Source organism: Trichomycterus rosablanca, chromosome 21 (genome assembly GCF_030014385.1).
Source record: "Trichomycterus rosablanca isolate fTriRos1 chromosome 21, fTriRos1.hap1, whole genome shotgun sequence".
NCBI lineage: Eukaryota > Metazoa > Chordata > Actinopteri > Siluriformes > Trichomycteridae > Trichomycterus > Trichomycterus rosablanca.
The window spans coordinates 5,371,563-5,388,435 of record NC_086008.1 but is presented as its reverse complement, the minus strand read 5'-3'; the positions used below and the strand labels follow the sequence as shown (position 1 = coordinate 5,388,435).

The 16,873-nt window shown below is 41.3% G+C and overlaps 1 protein-coding gene across 1 annotated transcript in view; it reads right to left on the bottom strand.

Moving 5' to 3' along the window:
• The window catches only part of abca2 (ATP-binding cassette, sub-family A (ABC1), member 2), an 83,944-nt gene that overhangs the window by 45,142 nt on the left and 21,929 nt on the right, over nt 1-16,873 (bottom strand). Inside the window, exons 2-4 of the mRNA XM_063017777.1 lie at nt 8,179-8,272; nt 2,438-2,549; nt 661-824 (exon numbers count right to left, since the gene is read on the bottom strand). Coding sequence (XP_062873847.1) covers nt 661-824; nt 2,438-2,549; nt 8,179-8,272 — 370 coding nt within the window. The remainder of the gene's footprint in view (nt 1-660; nt 825-2,437; nt 2,550-8,178; nt 8,273-16,873) is intronic.

Sequence of the window (16,873 nt, the reverse complement as noted above, 5' to 3'; positions counted from 1 at the left end):
GCTTCTGCTTCAGGATAACGGGTGCAGTCAAATTAATCCTATTGATATGGGCACAAATAAGTCATCCGCTGTAGACAATTAATTACTACCATTGAATTAGGAGGTCATGCCTCAAAGCTTAATTATAATAACTTTTATACACAAGCAAATTAATAATTTAAACTGCTGCATGTGTAGTAGGTTTTATATTCAGTCAGTCCTCACAAGTGTAGTGCAGTTTAAAACCATTAAAGGGACCATTAAACTTCCAAATTCTTGTTTATTATAGCATGAAGGGCGGCACGGTGGCTCGCCTCACAGCAAGAAGGTCCTGGGTTTGATTCCCAGGTGGGGCGGTCCAGGTTCTTTCTGTGTGGAGTTTGCATGTTCTACCTGTGTCTGTGTGGGTTTCCTCCGGGAGCTCCGGTTTCCTCCCACAGTCCAAAGACTTGTAAATGAGGTGAAATGGAGATAGAAAATTGTCCATGATTGTGTTTGTGTTTGACAAACTTGTAAAGTCATGAATGTAACCAGTGTGTGTAAAACATGACATCAAAATCCTAATTAATAAATAAATAATAAATTATAACATGGTTGTTAAGGCAGTAAAAACTGGGTGTGTTTACTAGTTCCCTGCACTAACAGCACTCAGCACTGATGAAGGTGAATCGGTGTGCTGACCGTTGCTGGTGTTGAAGCGGGTCTCTAATGGGTTTTGCGATGAGCTGAGGCTCTCCAGGTGTTTCTGTAGCGACTCGAGTTCCTCCCCCAGAGTCGGCCTGTCTGACGTAAACAAGTGATTCTGCTCCACCACCTCCCCAATCCGCTCCAACAGCTGAGTCACACTAGTGACAGAGAGATGATAAAACAACAAGAGAGAGGATTAATCAATTTAATACATTAGATCACAGAAATACAGGCAAAGATCAGAGAGCACAAAAAGGCAGAAAGAAAGAAACTAAGCTCAGGGAATACTTAGATTTGTTTTATTGTTCTAACATATAAGTACAAACACACTGAGGTTAGCATTTTATTGCAAAATAAGCTGGATCAAATCAGTATTGTGGTGCAACTGGCAATTAAGCCATAAGTGGCATAGATTTCACATGATTAAAAACCATGTACTGAAGGGATAGAACATGATTTGTTTTTTTGTAATAAATCCTCTCTCAGTTGGTGTTTTCATCATGTTGGTGGAGAGTTACATCATCATCCAGAAGGGACAGTGGTAGCCTAGTGCAGTGGTTGCCAACCACCGGGCCGCAGATCGGTACCGGTCCTTGGGTCATTTATTACCGGGCCGCACAGAAAGAATAAATAATTAAAGATCGCTACAAAAGCAATTACATTTCTAAAACTCTTCGGGTGTTATTGTCACTCATCACCACTAGGTGGGAGCAGCATCTCGTTGCATTGAAAAAAGCTCAGGATTCACACTGATTTTCCATTCTATAGTTATTCTAATTTAAATCCTCCCGCCCCCGCCGGCCCGTAAAATTATGTCTTATATGAAACCAGTCCATGGTGCAAAAAAGGTCGGGGACCGCTGGCCTAGTGTGTACAGCTTTGGGCTATTAATTGAAAGGTTGAGTTTGAATCCCAGCTCTGCCATGCAGCCACTGTTGGGTCCTTCAGCAAGGCCCTTAACCCTGTCTGCTCCAAGTGCGCCGTACAGGGCTGACCCTGCACTCTGATGCCAGCTTCCATGCCCAGATATGGATATGTGGAAAACATCATTGTACTGTACACCTGTTTATGTATATGTGACAAAATGACAAAAATAATGTCATAATAATGACAAAAATAAGTCGCTTTGGATGAAAGGCGTCTGCTAAATGCCGAAAACGTACAATGGAAATGTAGATATCAAATGGGTTGGGTTCTGGTGATTGCAAAGACATGTGACCCAGCTTTCATGGGAAAGACCGGGTGATCTTTCAACTTTGCAATTTATTGCACTCGGACCTTTTCCTCGAGTACAAGTAGATCAAATCATACTAGCAAAATATCAGTCTGCAGTATCTGCATTATTTTCCTCCACTCAGTTTTGTAGGTTTGACCTTTGTTACTCATCTGTACTTTTTGGCTGCCGGGGAAGGTATTGCTCTATTACTAATCAATCAAAGCAACCACTGTCCTTAAAACAAGGTGATCAGAGATTGAAATGTATTTGTGGTTGAAGACTAAGTTAAAACATGCTAAGGGACGTACACTGTACGACTTTCTGTGATGTGATAAAACACGTTCTCTTACAGGTGTATGTAAACATTAGACTTGGATAATGAGAGGTTCATTTTGCAGGCTTGATGCTTAAACACACTCAATTACAGGTGCTAATGATGACTGCTGTTAGGTGCGACAAATACCACTAACACCAAGAGATAGTGAGAGTGGGCGAGAGATACAGAGAAAAGGTGAGCGAGACAGAGAGAGGAAGGCAAACTAGGTTCTGACTCACGTGGAGTTTTTGTACTGCAGGAAGCCGAACTCATCCCGCTGACCGTCCGGACACAGGGACTGCATGACAGGAATGATGCCCGCTGATGTCAGGGGGGCAGCGCTGTAAAAGGCTGATCACGGCGTGTATAAGGAGAACAGGAGTGCCAGAAAATAGATGAGGACAGAGGCGTCATGTAGGGCAGAGATGAAGATTAGTAGGGATTATTGAATCAAATGTGAATGTTGGAACAGATAAAGGACGGAGTATGGATTTAAGGAGGTTCGAGAATTAGGTTAGAGAAAAGTCATGACATACAAGCGTGGAGAAACAAAGAGGTGAAATGATGGTATTGAATGGTAAAATGGGAGAACAGATCAATCCAGAAAAAAGCACAAAGAGAGAAAGACAGATTAGGTGAACGGTCACGACTCTGAAAAGCAGTTATTTGGTCAGTGAGGGTTGCAGACGTCAGGTCAGATTGTGTAGAATAGATGAGTTTATAGATGAGTCTCACTGGTCTCATGTAATCCAAGAACCACAAAGAAACAACAGTTAGTAGCTGCATGGACATGGGTGACTCTGTATATAGTCAATCAACCAAACTGCCATGGACATTTGTTTGACCAATGCTGATTACACGGACAAAGAAAACCTAATGTAATGTAAAGCTTGCTGTGGAGAGATTGGATTCAAGGTTTTTCTGGACAAACAGTTTTGTCTTCTAGTCATTAAGTCACAGGAAAAGAACAGCTGCAAAAATGATTTAAATTCCAAGAGCAGAATGAGAACCATGTCCTTTATGAGAGAATGTAAATATTTGATTTCAACTCTAGGTTGAAGGGAGTTGTGCCTCCTAAATTGGTAACAGGATGCCAAACTTTTGTGGATAAAATTATAAGTAAGCTCTGCTAAGGCAAAAATGCACCATTTCATCTGAGAAGCTTTCAAAATTCAATTAAGCAAGATTACAGCACCCTCTTAGGGGCACATTTTACTGCCAAAGCTATCGTGTGCCCTACATCGATCCTGTAATTGCCAAATTGGGCCCATAACTGGTCTGATAATTTAATGATTCTTTGCTTAATGAATGCTTCAGAAAAAACGTGAGCCTGCATTACAAAGTGGCATCCATTTCACCATCCAGCCCCAAAGACAGAGTCATCTTGGCATCTCTTATAATGTCAATGAAAAACTCTTGGCACCGCCAGCGGCACAAGGAAAGTTATTTAAGCATGATCCGCTGACTCTTCTTTTCTGAAAGTGTTTGGACACTGCGGCAGACGCCCTGCCCAGCTGGCATCAACTTTGGCTCATCCTCTCACTTTTCCTTCACATTTTCCTTTCTCCAAATGCACTAATAGAGCTCCTGTTTCCGGCAGGCCGGGATTAGATGAACCTCGCTGTGTCAGTGAAATGTCTCAGGGATTGTGTTTACACAGGTTGGTGTCATTTTTCTCCGGTTCCAGTGACAGCTCGTGTACTGAGACGACACCACAGTTTTAGATCTAATACACGTCTGTCTGACATCTGCTTCCTCCCTGGCCATCTAGCAGAGGCCATTAGCACCCATTAAACAGTCAATCAGTGGAAAATCTTTGTTGTTATATGAATAAGTTTATTAAACAGGTTAAACAGTAGTTTGTGATGGTAGATCAGCGTAGAAGGAACAGTCTTTCCAAAATGTAGTCAATCAGTAAAAGTGAAGTTTGCTTTATTAGTTTTGTATTGGATCTACAGGGCTAATGGTGCTAACAAGTAGGTGAAAGTCTTTCACAATTGACAGATCCCCTCTGTATCTGCATTATGTTGCTATCTTAAATAATAAATTAACTTTGCTAAACAGTACTATGTAGTCAATCAGTCAAGACATTTTTGGTGTCTAAAGATTGCGTTCTTCATTTTTTTTATTTACAATGCTAATGTATCTTACAAGCAGTGGAAGTCTATCTCATTGGTTTCTTTCTAGTGACCATAGAGCCAATCCTCAAATAACTCTTTTATATACTGCTTAGACCAAAAACTTGCCATTTGTGTATGAGCCTGAGACAAGAAATGATCCACCATTGTGGTTTAGTTAGCAACTAATTTATTATTTTAACTTATAATTCATTGAACTGTTTAAATGCACTTCGTCATCCCGAAATGACCTTGGTCTAACCTGTATGCATTTTTACATATTTTTGGCTGTCAGATTTTTTAAAACAACATAAGGACCCAGCAGTCGAGGATTTGTTTGTTTATTAGGATTTTAACGTCATGTTTTACACTTTGGTTACATTCATAACAAAAACGGTAGTTACTCATTACACAAGATTCATCAGTTCACAAGGTTATAGTAAACACAGTCATGGACAATTTAGTATCTCCAATTCACTTCACTTGTATGTCTTTGGACTGTGGGAGGAAAGCGGAGCCCCCGCAGGAAACCTACACAGACACGGGGAGAACATGCAAACTCCACACAGAAAGGACCCGGACCGCTGCACCTGAGGATCGAACCCATGACCTTCTTGCCCAGCAGTCGAGGAAGACCAAGAATAAGCTGGATTGATAACATCACAATGTGGGTTGCATTATCAGGGGCTGGTCTGGTACAGGAGAAATGAGACAGGAGACAGAGGGCACTGGAGACAGCTGACCCATCTGTGCAGCCAACCATTACAAAGCAATGACTGTGTAGGGATGTGAGACAAATTATTAGTATGTGTTCCTTTTACTCAGTTAAAGAACTATTGTATAAGGCAATAAAATGCCAAGATTGCCATTAGGTACATGTTTTTTTCATGTGTTTTTTCATGTTTTACTTTACATACAAGGGTTCTTCAAAAAGTTTCAGCACTTTTTAAACTCTGTTTATTAGGAATTTCAAAAACAAATGACATCATTTTTCTACATTTTCCCAGTGTTGTACCAACTTTTTTATGCCATCAGCAAAAAATGTGGCCACTGATGCACTGCTGCTTTCACATCATCAGCACATGAAAATCTTCTTCCCTTTAAAGCTTCTTTGAGCGTCCAAAAAGGTGGAAATCAAATGGTGCTAAATCCGGACTATAAGGATCTCTCAGTCTCTTAGACACGACCAATTACTACTCCTCCCACCCTCACCGTTCCCATCCAAAGTATAAAAGTGCAAACACTTTATGAAGATCCCTCGTAGATAAACAGACTAGTTACAATATTGAATTTATATAAAGAGTAAGGCTTTTATTAATGGAGAATTTGGGTGACAGTCTTCCATTACTTGCTTGTACTTCTGGTAAAAAACTAAAAACTAAAAAAGCAAACTTACATGGCAAACAAGGTTCATTTTTTACCAAGCTGATCCCAGAGTTCACTGGCTTTATATAAGATGGATGAGATGTTGGTAGTAAGTAATGTTGAGTAAAATCTTTGATGGTACATTGTTTCAGGTTTATAAAGGTACATTAGTGTGCACATAAACATTAGATTATACTCACTTACCCAGAGATGTATTGTGAGATTGTGTTTAAATGACAGTGTGAGTGTTTTGATGTCTGTAAAGTGACTCATTAAATTCACCATTAGCTATGAAACATGATCCGTTAGAGACAGCACATCCACCGGGGTAACACACACCCACACCCACACCCACAGAGTGACGTGCACTAGGACACACATTAGTACCCACGCCACGACACAGCAGAATTAAGAAGCAGCACAGATCACACACACCAAATAAACTGTATAAATCTGATACACTCATGAAAAACAATGGTTTGACTTACACACTGGTCCAGCATGCAGTGAACATGTAACATGAAGAACAGACAGGTAGACAGAGAGAAGGACAGATGATAGAAAGGAACAAAAATACAAGAAAAGAAGACAAAAAAGATGATTGATTTCATCCAGCATTGAAAACAAAAGGACACTGTGGTGATGGAGACTAATGAGGACGCTCTGCGACGGATCATACAATTCACCACCATTAAACACACTACGGCACTGGCTTCAAGCCAAACAATCTTTGCAATCATGGACAGATTAGCAAAGTTGTACAATAACACATACGCCTGGGCACATACGAAAGAGGATAACATCTATTAACCATCAGAAAGTGAATTCATCACAGTCAGAGCAAAGCCTTTTCCAATCTCTCAAATACGTTCAGAGCATTAGATCTCTTTTACATGCTTCAATACCACATGTAGGCTTCAGGAGCCGGACTAACACTACCTACATAAAATAAAACACTAGGATAGGTTATAAGATCTAGCTGCAGTTCCACAGGCTGAACACCAAGCTGGGCAGAGCCCAGTGTTGGTCACAAAGGAATGTTTACAAACAGAAAAATGACAAAATAGTTAAAATAAATTCATGTCATTGTAAAAATTGGTGATGATAAAAGATAATAAAGGATGTGAGACATCATTATACATATTTAAAACATTCGCAAGCAGACTCAGTGGTCATAACCAATAGCCTCAATTGCTGGGGAAACATCTTGCACATAATCCAAGCCCTAATTTGTTTAGTTTTACCAGCAAATTTAATCAACATTGCCTGGCCAATTGAATCTTTCCTGGCTTTAAAACCCTCACCTGAGGCTAGTTCTAGTGCTCACTGATGCTCACATGTTTTTTATCTATGGGCTTCATCTGTCCAAGCACCCAAGGGCTTGGGTTCATCTGGCCGAACAATGACTTCATACATCAGAGCAGAAGCTTCATCCATGTAAACAAATTAAGACTATGCACCGTGGGTGTGTGGGGTAGTTACTACACTGATCAGCCATAACATTAAAACCACCTCCTTGTTTCTACACTCACTGTCAATTTTATCAGCTCCACTTACCATATAGAAACACTTTGTAGTTCTACAATTACTGACTGTAGTCCATCTGTTTCTCTACATACCTTTTTAGCCTGCTTTCACCCTGTTCTTCAATGGTCAGGACCCCCACAGGACCACCACAGAGCAGGTATTATTTAGGTGGTGGATCATTCTCAGCACTGCAGTGACACTGACATGGTGGTGGTGTGTTAGTGTGTGTTGTGCTGGTACGAGTGGATCAGACACAGCAGTGCTGCTGGAGTTTTTAAATACCGTGTCCACTTACTGTCCAATCTATCAGACACTCCTACCTAGATGGTCCACCTTGTAGACGTAAAGTCAGAGAAAATCGCTCATTTATTGCTGCTGTTTGAGTTGGTCATCTTCTAGACCTTCATCAGTGGTCACGGGACGCTGCCCACGGGGCGCTGTTGGCTGGATATTTTAGGTTGGTGGACTATTCTCAGTCCAGCAGTGACAGTGAGGTGTTTAAAAACTCCATCAGCGCTGCTGTGTCTTATCCACTCATACCAGCACAACACACACTAACACACCACCACCATGTCAGTGTCACTGCAGTGCTGAGAATGATTCACCACCTAAATAATACCTGCTCTGTAGTGGTCCTGGGAGAGTCCTGACCATTGAAGAACAGCATGAAAGGGGGCTAACAAAGTATGCAGAGAAACAGATGGACTACAGTCAGTAATTGTAGAACTACAAAGTGCTTCTATATGGTCAGTGGAGCTGATAAAATGGAACAAGGAGGTGGTTTTAATGTTATGGCTGATCGGTGTACATAGTACAACAAAAACGTGTCATTTAGTCACTGTAGGAGCAACAATTACATAGACGTTTAAATATATGAAATGTGCAGTTTGTTTTGGATTATACATTATACATTAGGGTAAAGAAATGATCACTCTCTGATGTCTCTATCTCTCTCTCTGCCCCACTCTTACCTTCTTTTACAGGGATGGCTGGCTTCTTCTGCCTCAAACCAAGCAAGATGAAGAAGAGGACCAGTGGGATGAAGATCTCAAACGCCAGCACCCACTGTAACACAAACACATATTTTACATTTATAGCATTCAGACTTTTAGTTTTTGAATGATTACAGTGCATACAAGGACTTTAAGGACCTTGCTTGGGGTCCCAACAGTGGCAACATGGTGGTGGTGGGGTTTGAACCAGCACCCTTCTAATTACTAGTCCATTACTTTAACTACTAGGCTACGACTGCCCTACATATACATATACATTGCACTACATAACTTTATCAGGAAGGACATTTCTTTTTTTATATATATTTTTGTTTTTTTTTCCTTTTTCTCCCTTTTAGCGCGTCCAACTGCCCGATTGCGTCATGCTTCCTCTACACCAATGCCGATCCCTGCTTTGATTGAGGAGAACGAAGCTATCCCACGCCCCCTCCGACACGTGGGCAGCATGCCATATGAATCTTATCACCTACACTTTGACGAGTGCAGTGCAGCTCAGCGTTGTGTACGGAAAGACACATCCTGAGGGCACTCTTTTCTCATCTCAGTGCAGGTGCCATCAATCAGCCAGCAGAGGTCGTAATTGCACCAGTCATGAGAGAGAGACCCCATCCGGATAGTTGAACAACAGGCCAATCGTTGTTCATGTGGCCGCTCAGCCTTAGCCGGCAGGCAGAGCTGAGATTCGATACGACGTATCGGAGATCCCAGCTCTGGTTCCAGCGTGTGTTTTTACCGCTGCGCCACCTGAGCGGCCAGGAAGGACATTTCTGGCTCCCATGTGGAGTAGGCAACTGCCCAAAACCTTCCCTGTAACTAATGAGCTCAAGCCTCAAGCTATGCTAGAGTTCATGGGCGTGAGCTGATTAAAAAGTGGACGGGAAACACAGACCCAGTTGTGCTGACCTGCTAAATGACTGAGGGCGATGGTTTGTAAAGAGACACTTTGCTGACTGCAAGGAAAAACATCTTTCAAATACACATGCTTTGAATTATGAAGTGTGATGAAGCAGTGAGGCCTATAACCAAAATAATAGCAATAATTTATAGCACTTAAAGTAAATGTAATAACTGTAATGTATTTAGGTCACTAGATTTATGTTTACTTTCTCTCCAAAGAGTTTTTGTGACACCATTTATTATGTTGAAGACATATTTGTCATATTCATTGATATCTAATCTCTGAGCAATCAATCAGCACACAAGCAGGTTGAACTTTGTCTTTTGCTTTTGCCTCTAATTCTCAAAAACAAAACCAGGGCAGTGTTGCAAAAAAATAGACACGCTGCTTTAAAAACATTAAGTTTACTTGGCTGTTCAAGAAAACAGTTGAATTGTTGGTCTTTCCGCACTGATTCAAATAATTTACTATAAATAGTTGTTTTAAGAGAAAGAATTTATTTAATCATTGATTTCTGAATCCCTTGTGAACTTTGACTGAATTAATTCAATTTGATAAAACCAGTGCTCTAACTGGTTGCCAGAAAGGTCACCCACTTCACCAGACGGCCAGTGTCTGCTACTAAATCTGCCGTCTTCAGCAGTTAAGTAGTCTGGAGCTATAATTCGACAGTGGACGGTTCTGAAGGCTGAGTGAAGAAACTCAGAGCCAAGCATTTTACTAAACACACACACACACACACACACACACACTCACACACAGCAAAGCAGCTGGTTTCTGTGTGTCAGCAGGTTAGAAAAAAGTATGCAAATATACTGTAGACTTAAATTTTGACCTGAAGGAACACAATCTACTGATAAAGCAGTTCACCTTAATCCACACTTCATAAAGTCAAAATGAACGTCTGGATTTTAATACCTGTCGCTTATTCAGTGTGTATCAGGTTAAGCAGCAGCAGAAAATGATTTTAAAGCATTAAAAGTAATCAATGTACAGTTACCTACTCCTAAAAGCTACCCCACATTTATACATTTAGGGTTGCCAAATGCTCCTTATTTACATTTACATTTTCGGCATTTAGCACATTCTTTTTATACAAAGTGACTTACAGTACTGTGACTGTATACTGTCTAAGCAATTTAGGGTTTAGGGCCTTGCTCAAGGGCCCAACAGTGTCAACCTGGCAGTGGTGGGACTTGAACCAGCGACCTTTCACTTACTAGTCCAGTACCTTAACCACCATCTCCATCCATCCATCCATCTCCAACATCCATCCATCCATCTCCAACATCCATCCATCCATCTCCATCATCCATCCATCTATCTATCACTTTCCATCCATCCATCCATCCATCCATCTCCATTATCCATCCATCTATCTATCTCTTTCCATCCATCCATCCATCTCCATTATCCATCCATCTATCTATCTATTTCCATCCATCCATCCATCCATCCATCTCCATCATCCATCCATCTATCTATCTCTTTCCATCCATCCATCTCCATTATCCATCCATCTATCTATCTATTTCCATCCATCCATCCATCTCCATTATCCATCCATCTATCTATTTCCATCCATCTATCCATCCATCTCCATCATCCATCCATCCATTCATCTCCATCATCCATCCATCCATCCATTTCTATTTATCCATCCATCTATTTCAATCCATCCATCCACCTCCATCCATCTATTTCCATCCATCCATCTATCTCCATCATCCATTCATCCATCCATCTCTATCTATCTCCATCCATCTCCATTCATCCATCCACCTATCTATCTATTTCTATCCATCCATCTCCATCATCCATCCATCTCCATTATCTATCTATCCATCCATCTGTCTATTTCCATCCATCCACCTCCATCCATCCATCCATCTGTCTATTTCCATCCATCCATCCATCCATCCATCTAACTATATGTATGCCTGTTCTATAATATGACTAACTAAATTCTTTATGCAAGCTCAGTAAGGTATGATCACAAATATAAGCTGTAACATCCACTATTGTTTAGTTCTTGTATTAGTGAGATCCCTTGAATTTTAAAAATGTCAATATACCCAAACAGTCAGCAATCTAAGAACAGCTTATTTCAAAATCCTATTTTTCAGTTCAAGTAAGCACTTATACCCACAGCAATGACCTGTATAATGGAGGCGGCACACTTCATGCCTGCAGCACAAACTTGCTTTTATTTCAGCGCAGCTAGAAGAATAGTTGCAGGTCTCCGTGTCAGCAGGAGTGCTTCTTTTAGCGGAGAGCTAAATTTGTCCCGGCACAGCTCTGTATACTCTGGTAGAGTGTGGAGGAGGTGTAGCAATGATGATAATGATAGCTTTAGGTAAAATTAGGATAAGGCTTTGGATAACACAACACTTTGACGCTTCTGCTATTTCTACAGGAGAGAGTGAACGCCCACATTTTAGCGGATGAAACAGCCTGGATAGTGAAGATTTAAAGTCATACAAAAGTACAAAAGCAGAACAGTTTTGCTCTTATTAAAAACAGTTTTACAGAAAGGCAGATTTGCCAAATGCACTTGGAATGGCTTTCAAAAATAATCCCGACCTCAACCATATTGAGAACAGTTTGTTTTAGGAAATCAACAAATTTGGCTAAAACTAATTTTGCCAAATACGGTGGTCAAAGTTCAAACCAGAATTGCGCCAAAAAAATAAAAACTCAAAGGTGTCAAATCTGCTGCTCAGGTGGCACAGCGGTAAAATACGCTAGCACACCAGAGCTGGGATTTCCAATACATTGTATCAAATCTCAGCTCTGCCATCCGTCTGGGCTGGGCGGCTACATGAACAACGATTAGCTCACAGGCTGGGATCAGCCAGACCGGGTTCCTCATAACTGGTGCAATTACGACCTCTGCTGGCTGATTGATGGCACCTGCGCAGAGTTGGGGAATAATACTGATCAGGGTGTGGCTCTCTGTGCACAAGTCTGATCTGCATATGAAATATATCTGCAGGTGAAAAGATGCAGTACGGTACTACACACGTGTCGGAAGGGGCGTGTGTCAGTTGTGAGGCTCCTCAGTCAGCGGTGGAGGGTTGTATCGGTGAAGGTGTAATCAGGGTAATTGGATACGACTAGATTAGGGGAGAAAATTGGGGGGGGGGAACAGTTGCTAAAATGAATAAAATTCCAAGATTGACACGAATGTCCTCTGCAGATGTACATAAATGTCTGACTTCATCTGTACATCAGAACAACATAATCTGTGCCACATCCTCTGTCCCAACTTTGTACACTTGAACATGAGTCTTGGGACACTACCGATAAACCTGTCATGATTGCTCATCACTAGTTTTCACTACATCCAAATCCCACAAAGCAACCATTAATCCACATGTATAAATATGAAGGAAGTATGTGAGGAGTCATCCTCATCCCTCTCGCCCTCGTCCCACTCTCTGAAGGTCACGACAAACAACGCTGGCTTGCATAATTATCACAACACACACAAAGACGTGATTGATACACACAACAACGCTTCAGTTATAAAACCATGAACAGTAAAGTCAGCAAACACACCACTAAACATCACTGTCCACAGACAGCCTGCGTGACTTTCTTACATTTCCACTGCTTATTGATTTTGAAGGCATTTGATTTGAATAACAAACAGCCCTCACATTCAAATCAGGGAGTGAAAAAATGCCTCCTCACTTCCCTCAGTCCTCAATTTGCATGTGAGAGGCTGATCGGCCATTATTTATAGGAGGACAAATGCATCTAAGAGTAGACTGTCTGTCTAATCCTGTCCTTCAGGCAAGGTGTAGACACACACACACACACACACACACACACAGTTCAATGTCACACAGACACAGTTCAAAACCTAACAAAAATAAAAGCTCTATCTAAACACAGCTAACACAACAGGTGATTGTGTTCATCACTATCCAGCTTTTTTATTTGAACCATATGACAGAAAAGACTGCATCAATGACATATATTACAGGTGCACAATATGGTAAAAACATACTTTATGGGCAAAAGTATGTGGACAGCTGCCTTTGATGAACATTAAATTAATGGACATCCCAAATCAAAACCATTAATATTTAGATAGACAGACAGACAGACAGACAGACAGACAGACAGACAGACAGACAGAGATACTTTTATTAATCCTGAAGTAAATTAAGGCCTCAGTAGCTTGTCACATACATCAAAAGTAATAGTACACACTACAATGATTCACAGTAGACAAACAAGTACCTGCATAATAACATACTACAACACCAGAGCCTGTGGGTGCCATATACATACACCGACCAGGCATAGCATTATGAACACTGACAGGTGACGTGAATAACACTGATTATCTCTTCATCACGGCACCTGTTAGTGGGTGGGATATATTAGGCAGCAAGTGAACATTTTATCCTTAAAGTTGATGTTAGAAGCAGGAAAAATGGGCGAGCGTGAGGATCTGAGCGAGTTTGACAAGGGCCAAATTGTGATGGCTAGACGACTGGGTCAGAGCATCTCCAACACTGGTTCTGATAGAAAGGTGTCAGAATACACATTGCATCACAGTTTGTTGTGTATGGGGCAGCAAAAGGGGGACCAACACAATATTAGGAAGGTGGTCATAATGTTATGCCTAATTGGTATATATATACACTGAGCTACCACTGCTGCATTAATATATACTGTATATACAGCAGTGGTAGCTCAGTGGTTAAGGTATTGGACTAGTGATCAGAGGGTTGTAAGTCGCTTTGAATAAAGCATCTGCTAAATGCCATAACTGTAAATGTCATTACCTTCCATGCAGCTATAATAGCTTCTACTTTCTCATTCTCAAAAAATATGTTAGTGATTAACCAACACAGACGTCGTTGTTCAGTCAATGCTGTCGGTTTAAAATGTCCTTCATATTAATTTCCAACAGCTGACAATCTGAATTGAGAGTGAGGCTACAAAGCTCTTTCTCTCTCTGAAATGAGACTCACTGTGCAGGCTTTATCTCTGAGTACAAAAGTGAAGTGTGACAGTTCTAATCAAAACAATAAAACTTTATTAATACTGTTATATTATTCAAGTCATAAACAGTTGAACTGTTACACACTCAAAATTACAAACGATGAAGCTGTTTTATTACAGTATAGAGTCTGTGGCTCTCTTTGGTTCTGGTCATGCTATGCTCCATATGAGCAACCCCAATACGCACACACAAGTTCTGGTGTTCAGATCAGTCTCAGTATCACTTCACAGCAAGAAGGGCCTGGGTTCTATTCCCAGATGGAGAGTCCGGGTCCTTTCTGTGTGGAGTTTGCATGTTCCTGTGTCTGTGTGTTTTCCTCTGGGAGCTCCGGTTTCCTCCCACAGTCCAAAGACGTGCAGGTGAGGGGACATTAAAAGACTTGAACTGATGAATCTTGTGTAACGGGTAAGTACCTGTCCTGAATGTAACAAAAGTGTGTAAAACATGGCGTTAAAATTCTAATAAATAAATATTCCAGTTTAGCTTTTTTATCTGTGCATTAAATAACGAGTAACGTAAATTCACAATAATTCAAAACAGAGTAAGAAAACATTCACAAATATTCGTAATGCTGTAGGTTCAGCAAAGAGGAGATTTATTTACTCCGATGTTTGATCTTTCATAGACCTCTCCGTTTTTAATATCCTTAAACATATTTATTGACTTTCCTGCCTTTCCTTCGCAGGAAGCGCCTAATGGACATAAACATTGTAATCCAATAGAGCAACGACTGACTGGAAAGATTTGTTTACATTAGTGCTCAGTTTCTAACACGACCACTGACGTATCAGAGTAAATAAAGTCCGGATATCAGCAGCGCACGCTCGTGTATTTAGGTGGAGGATTATTAATGGAATGAAAAGTGTTGGTCCTAAAAGACGTGTTGCTCTATTAGTCATGTGCATGCTGCAGGTCAGCAGCTCTAAAGGAACTCGCCCTGAATCGATTTCCTCTTCATCCCCTAAATAACCAGTAAGAGAGATTTCCCTCAGGGATGCACTTGATTTACACTACAGTCAACATGTTCACTCACAGGGGAACCACTGCAGGCTCTGCCCGCAGTACAAAGTAACGTCTTCACATCCTAAAACCCTAACATCAACATCCAGCACATACCAAGATCATGTGCCAAATTTTGATATGAAGGTCAGGGCAGAGTGAATCTAGGTCAGTGGAGTGAATAACACTGACTGATGATCTCTTAATCACGGTACCTGTTAGTGGGTGGGATATATTAGGCAGCAAGAGAACATTTTATCCTCAAAGTTGATGTGTTAGAAGCAGGAAAAATGGGCGAGCGTAAGGATTTGAGCTTTCTCCACACAGAAGGTAAATTGAACCCAGGACCTTCTTGCTGTAAGGCGACACTGGCAAAGGAGCCAAAACAGGTCCTGAGGTACAGGTTCGAGTCTTACCTCCAGTGACTGTCTGGAGGAGTTTTCAAGTTCTCTTTAGGGACTCTTTGAAGGTTTCATAATTAATTAATGATGAGTGTCTTTTTACATAATACTGGCCAATTTTCTCATCTGGTTTCTAATTGCAACGTTCTTTTGATACTCCTGTTTGTTCTTCTGGCAGAAATAGAATATAACGGAATATAATTAACTCTGGTACATTTTCACACATCAGTTATAAAGTTTATATGTAACATGACTAATTGACAATAACTACATTACACTCATAAAATGACTCATAACTTTAAAACTGAGTTTTGCTGATAGTCCAACACGTCTAATCATTAGCAGCTCTTACAGCCCTGGAGTCCCTCTGGACCACAGACTTGAGAACAGAGATTACTGAAGAACAGGGTCTCTGGGGCTTCGGTTTATCTTCTGCCTGAAAAAACACTCCCACATGATCTGTGCATCCAGCAACTCTGTTATTTCACGACTAGAAAGATGATTAGGCAGAGAGGTCTAATTATTACACGAGGCAGGAATACCCTCAACATGGCGGCAAGCTATTAAGGCAAGACCATAAGCCCGGCTCAGAAATAGCCAGTCATGTTGGCCACTCAGGTGGCGCAGCGGTAAAAACACAGGGATGGGATTAAGCCAGATAGGGTCTCTCTCTCATAACTAATGCGGTTGCAACCTCTGCTGGCTGATTGATGGCGCCTGCACAGAGATGAGAAAAGAGTGCTCTCAGGGTGTGTCTCTCCGTGCACAGTGCTGAGCTGCACTGCACTCGTCAAAGTGTAGGTGATAAGATGCATACGGCATGCTGCCCACGTGTCGGAGGGGGCGTGGGTTAGCTTCATTCTCCTCAATCAGAGCAGGGATCGGCACTGGTGGAGAGGAATCATGGACGCGCAAAAGGGAGAAAAAAGGAGAAAATGCATAAACAAAATAAAAAATTAAATTAAAAAAAGAAATAGCCAGTCATGTTGGTGTTCCTGGGGATAAATTAAGTAAAACCCTTAGCACAGAAAACTCAAATTAATTATTTTGTTCACTTCTAAGGTGAAAAGAAGAACACAACTGCTGTGCTGGGTGGCGCATGAATCTAATAGGCTAATTCAGGGTCTCCAGCTCTGTAGTTTAAATCCCAGGCTGTGATATTGACCTGGCCGGACGTCCAATCCTACACAATTGGCTGTGCCTGAGGGAGCAGGTGACAGGATTTCATACCCGCTGAACAGCTGCTGTCTGGCTGCGGTGCCTGCAATAGAGATAAATGATTTGCGGGATGCATGATGTGGCCCTCATGGCCTTCGCTCCCGGCGGGTGAAA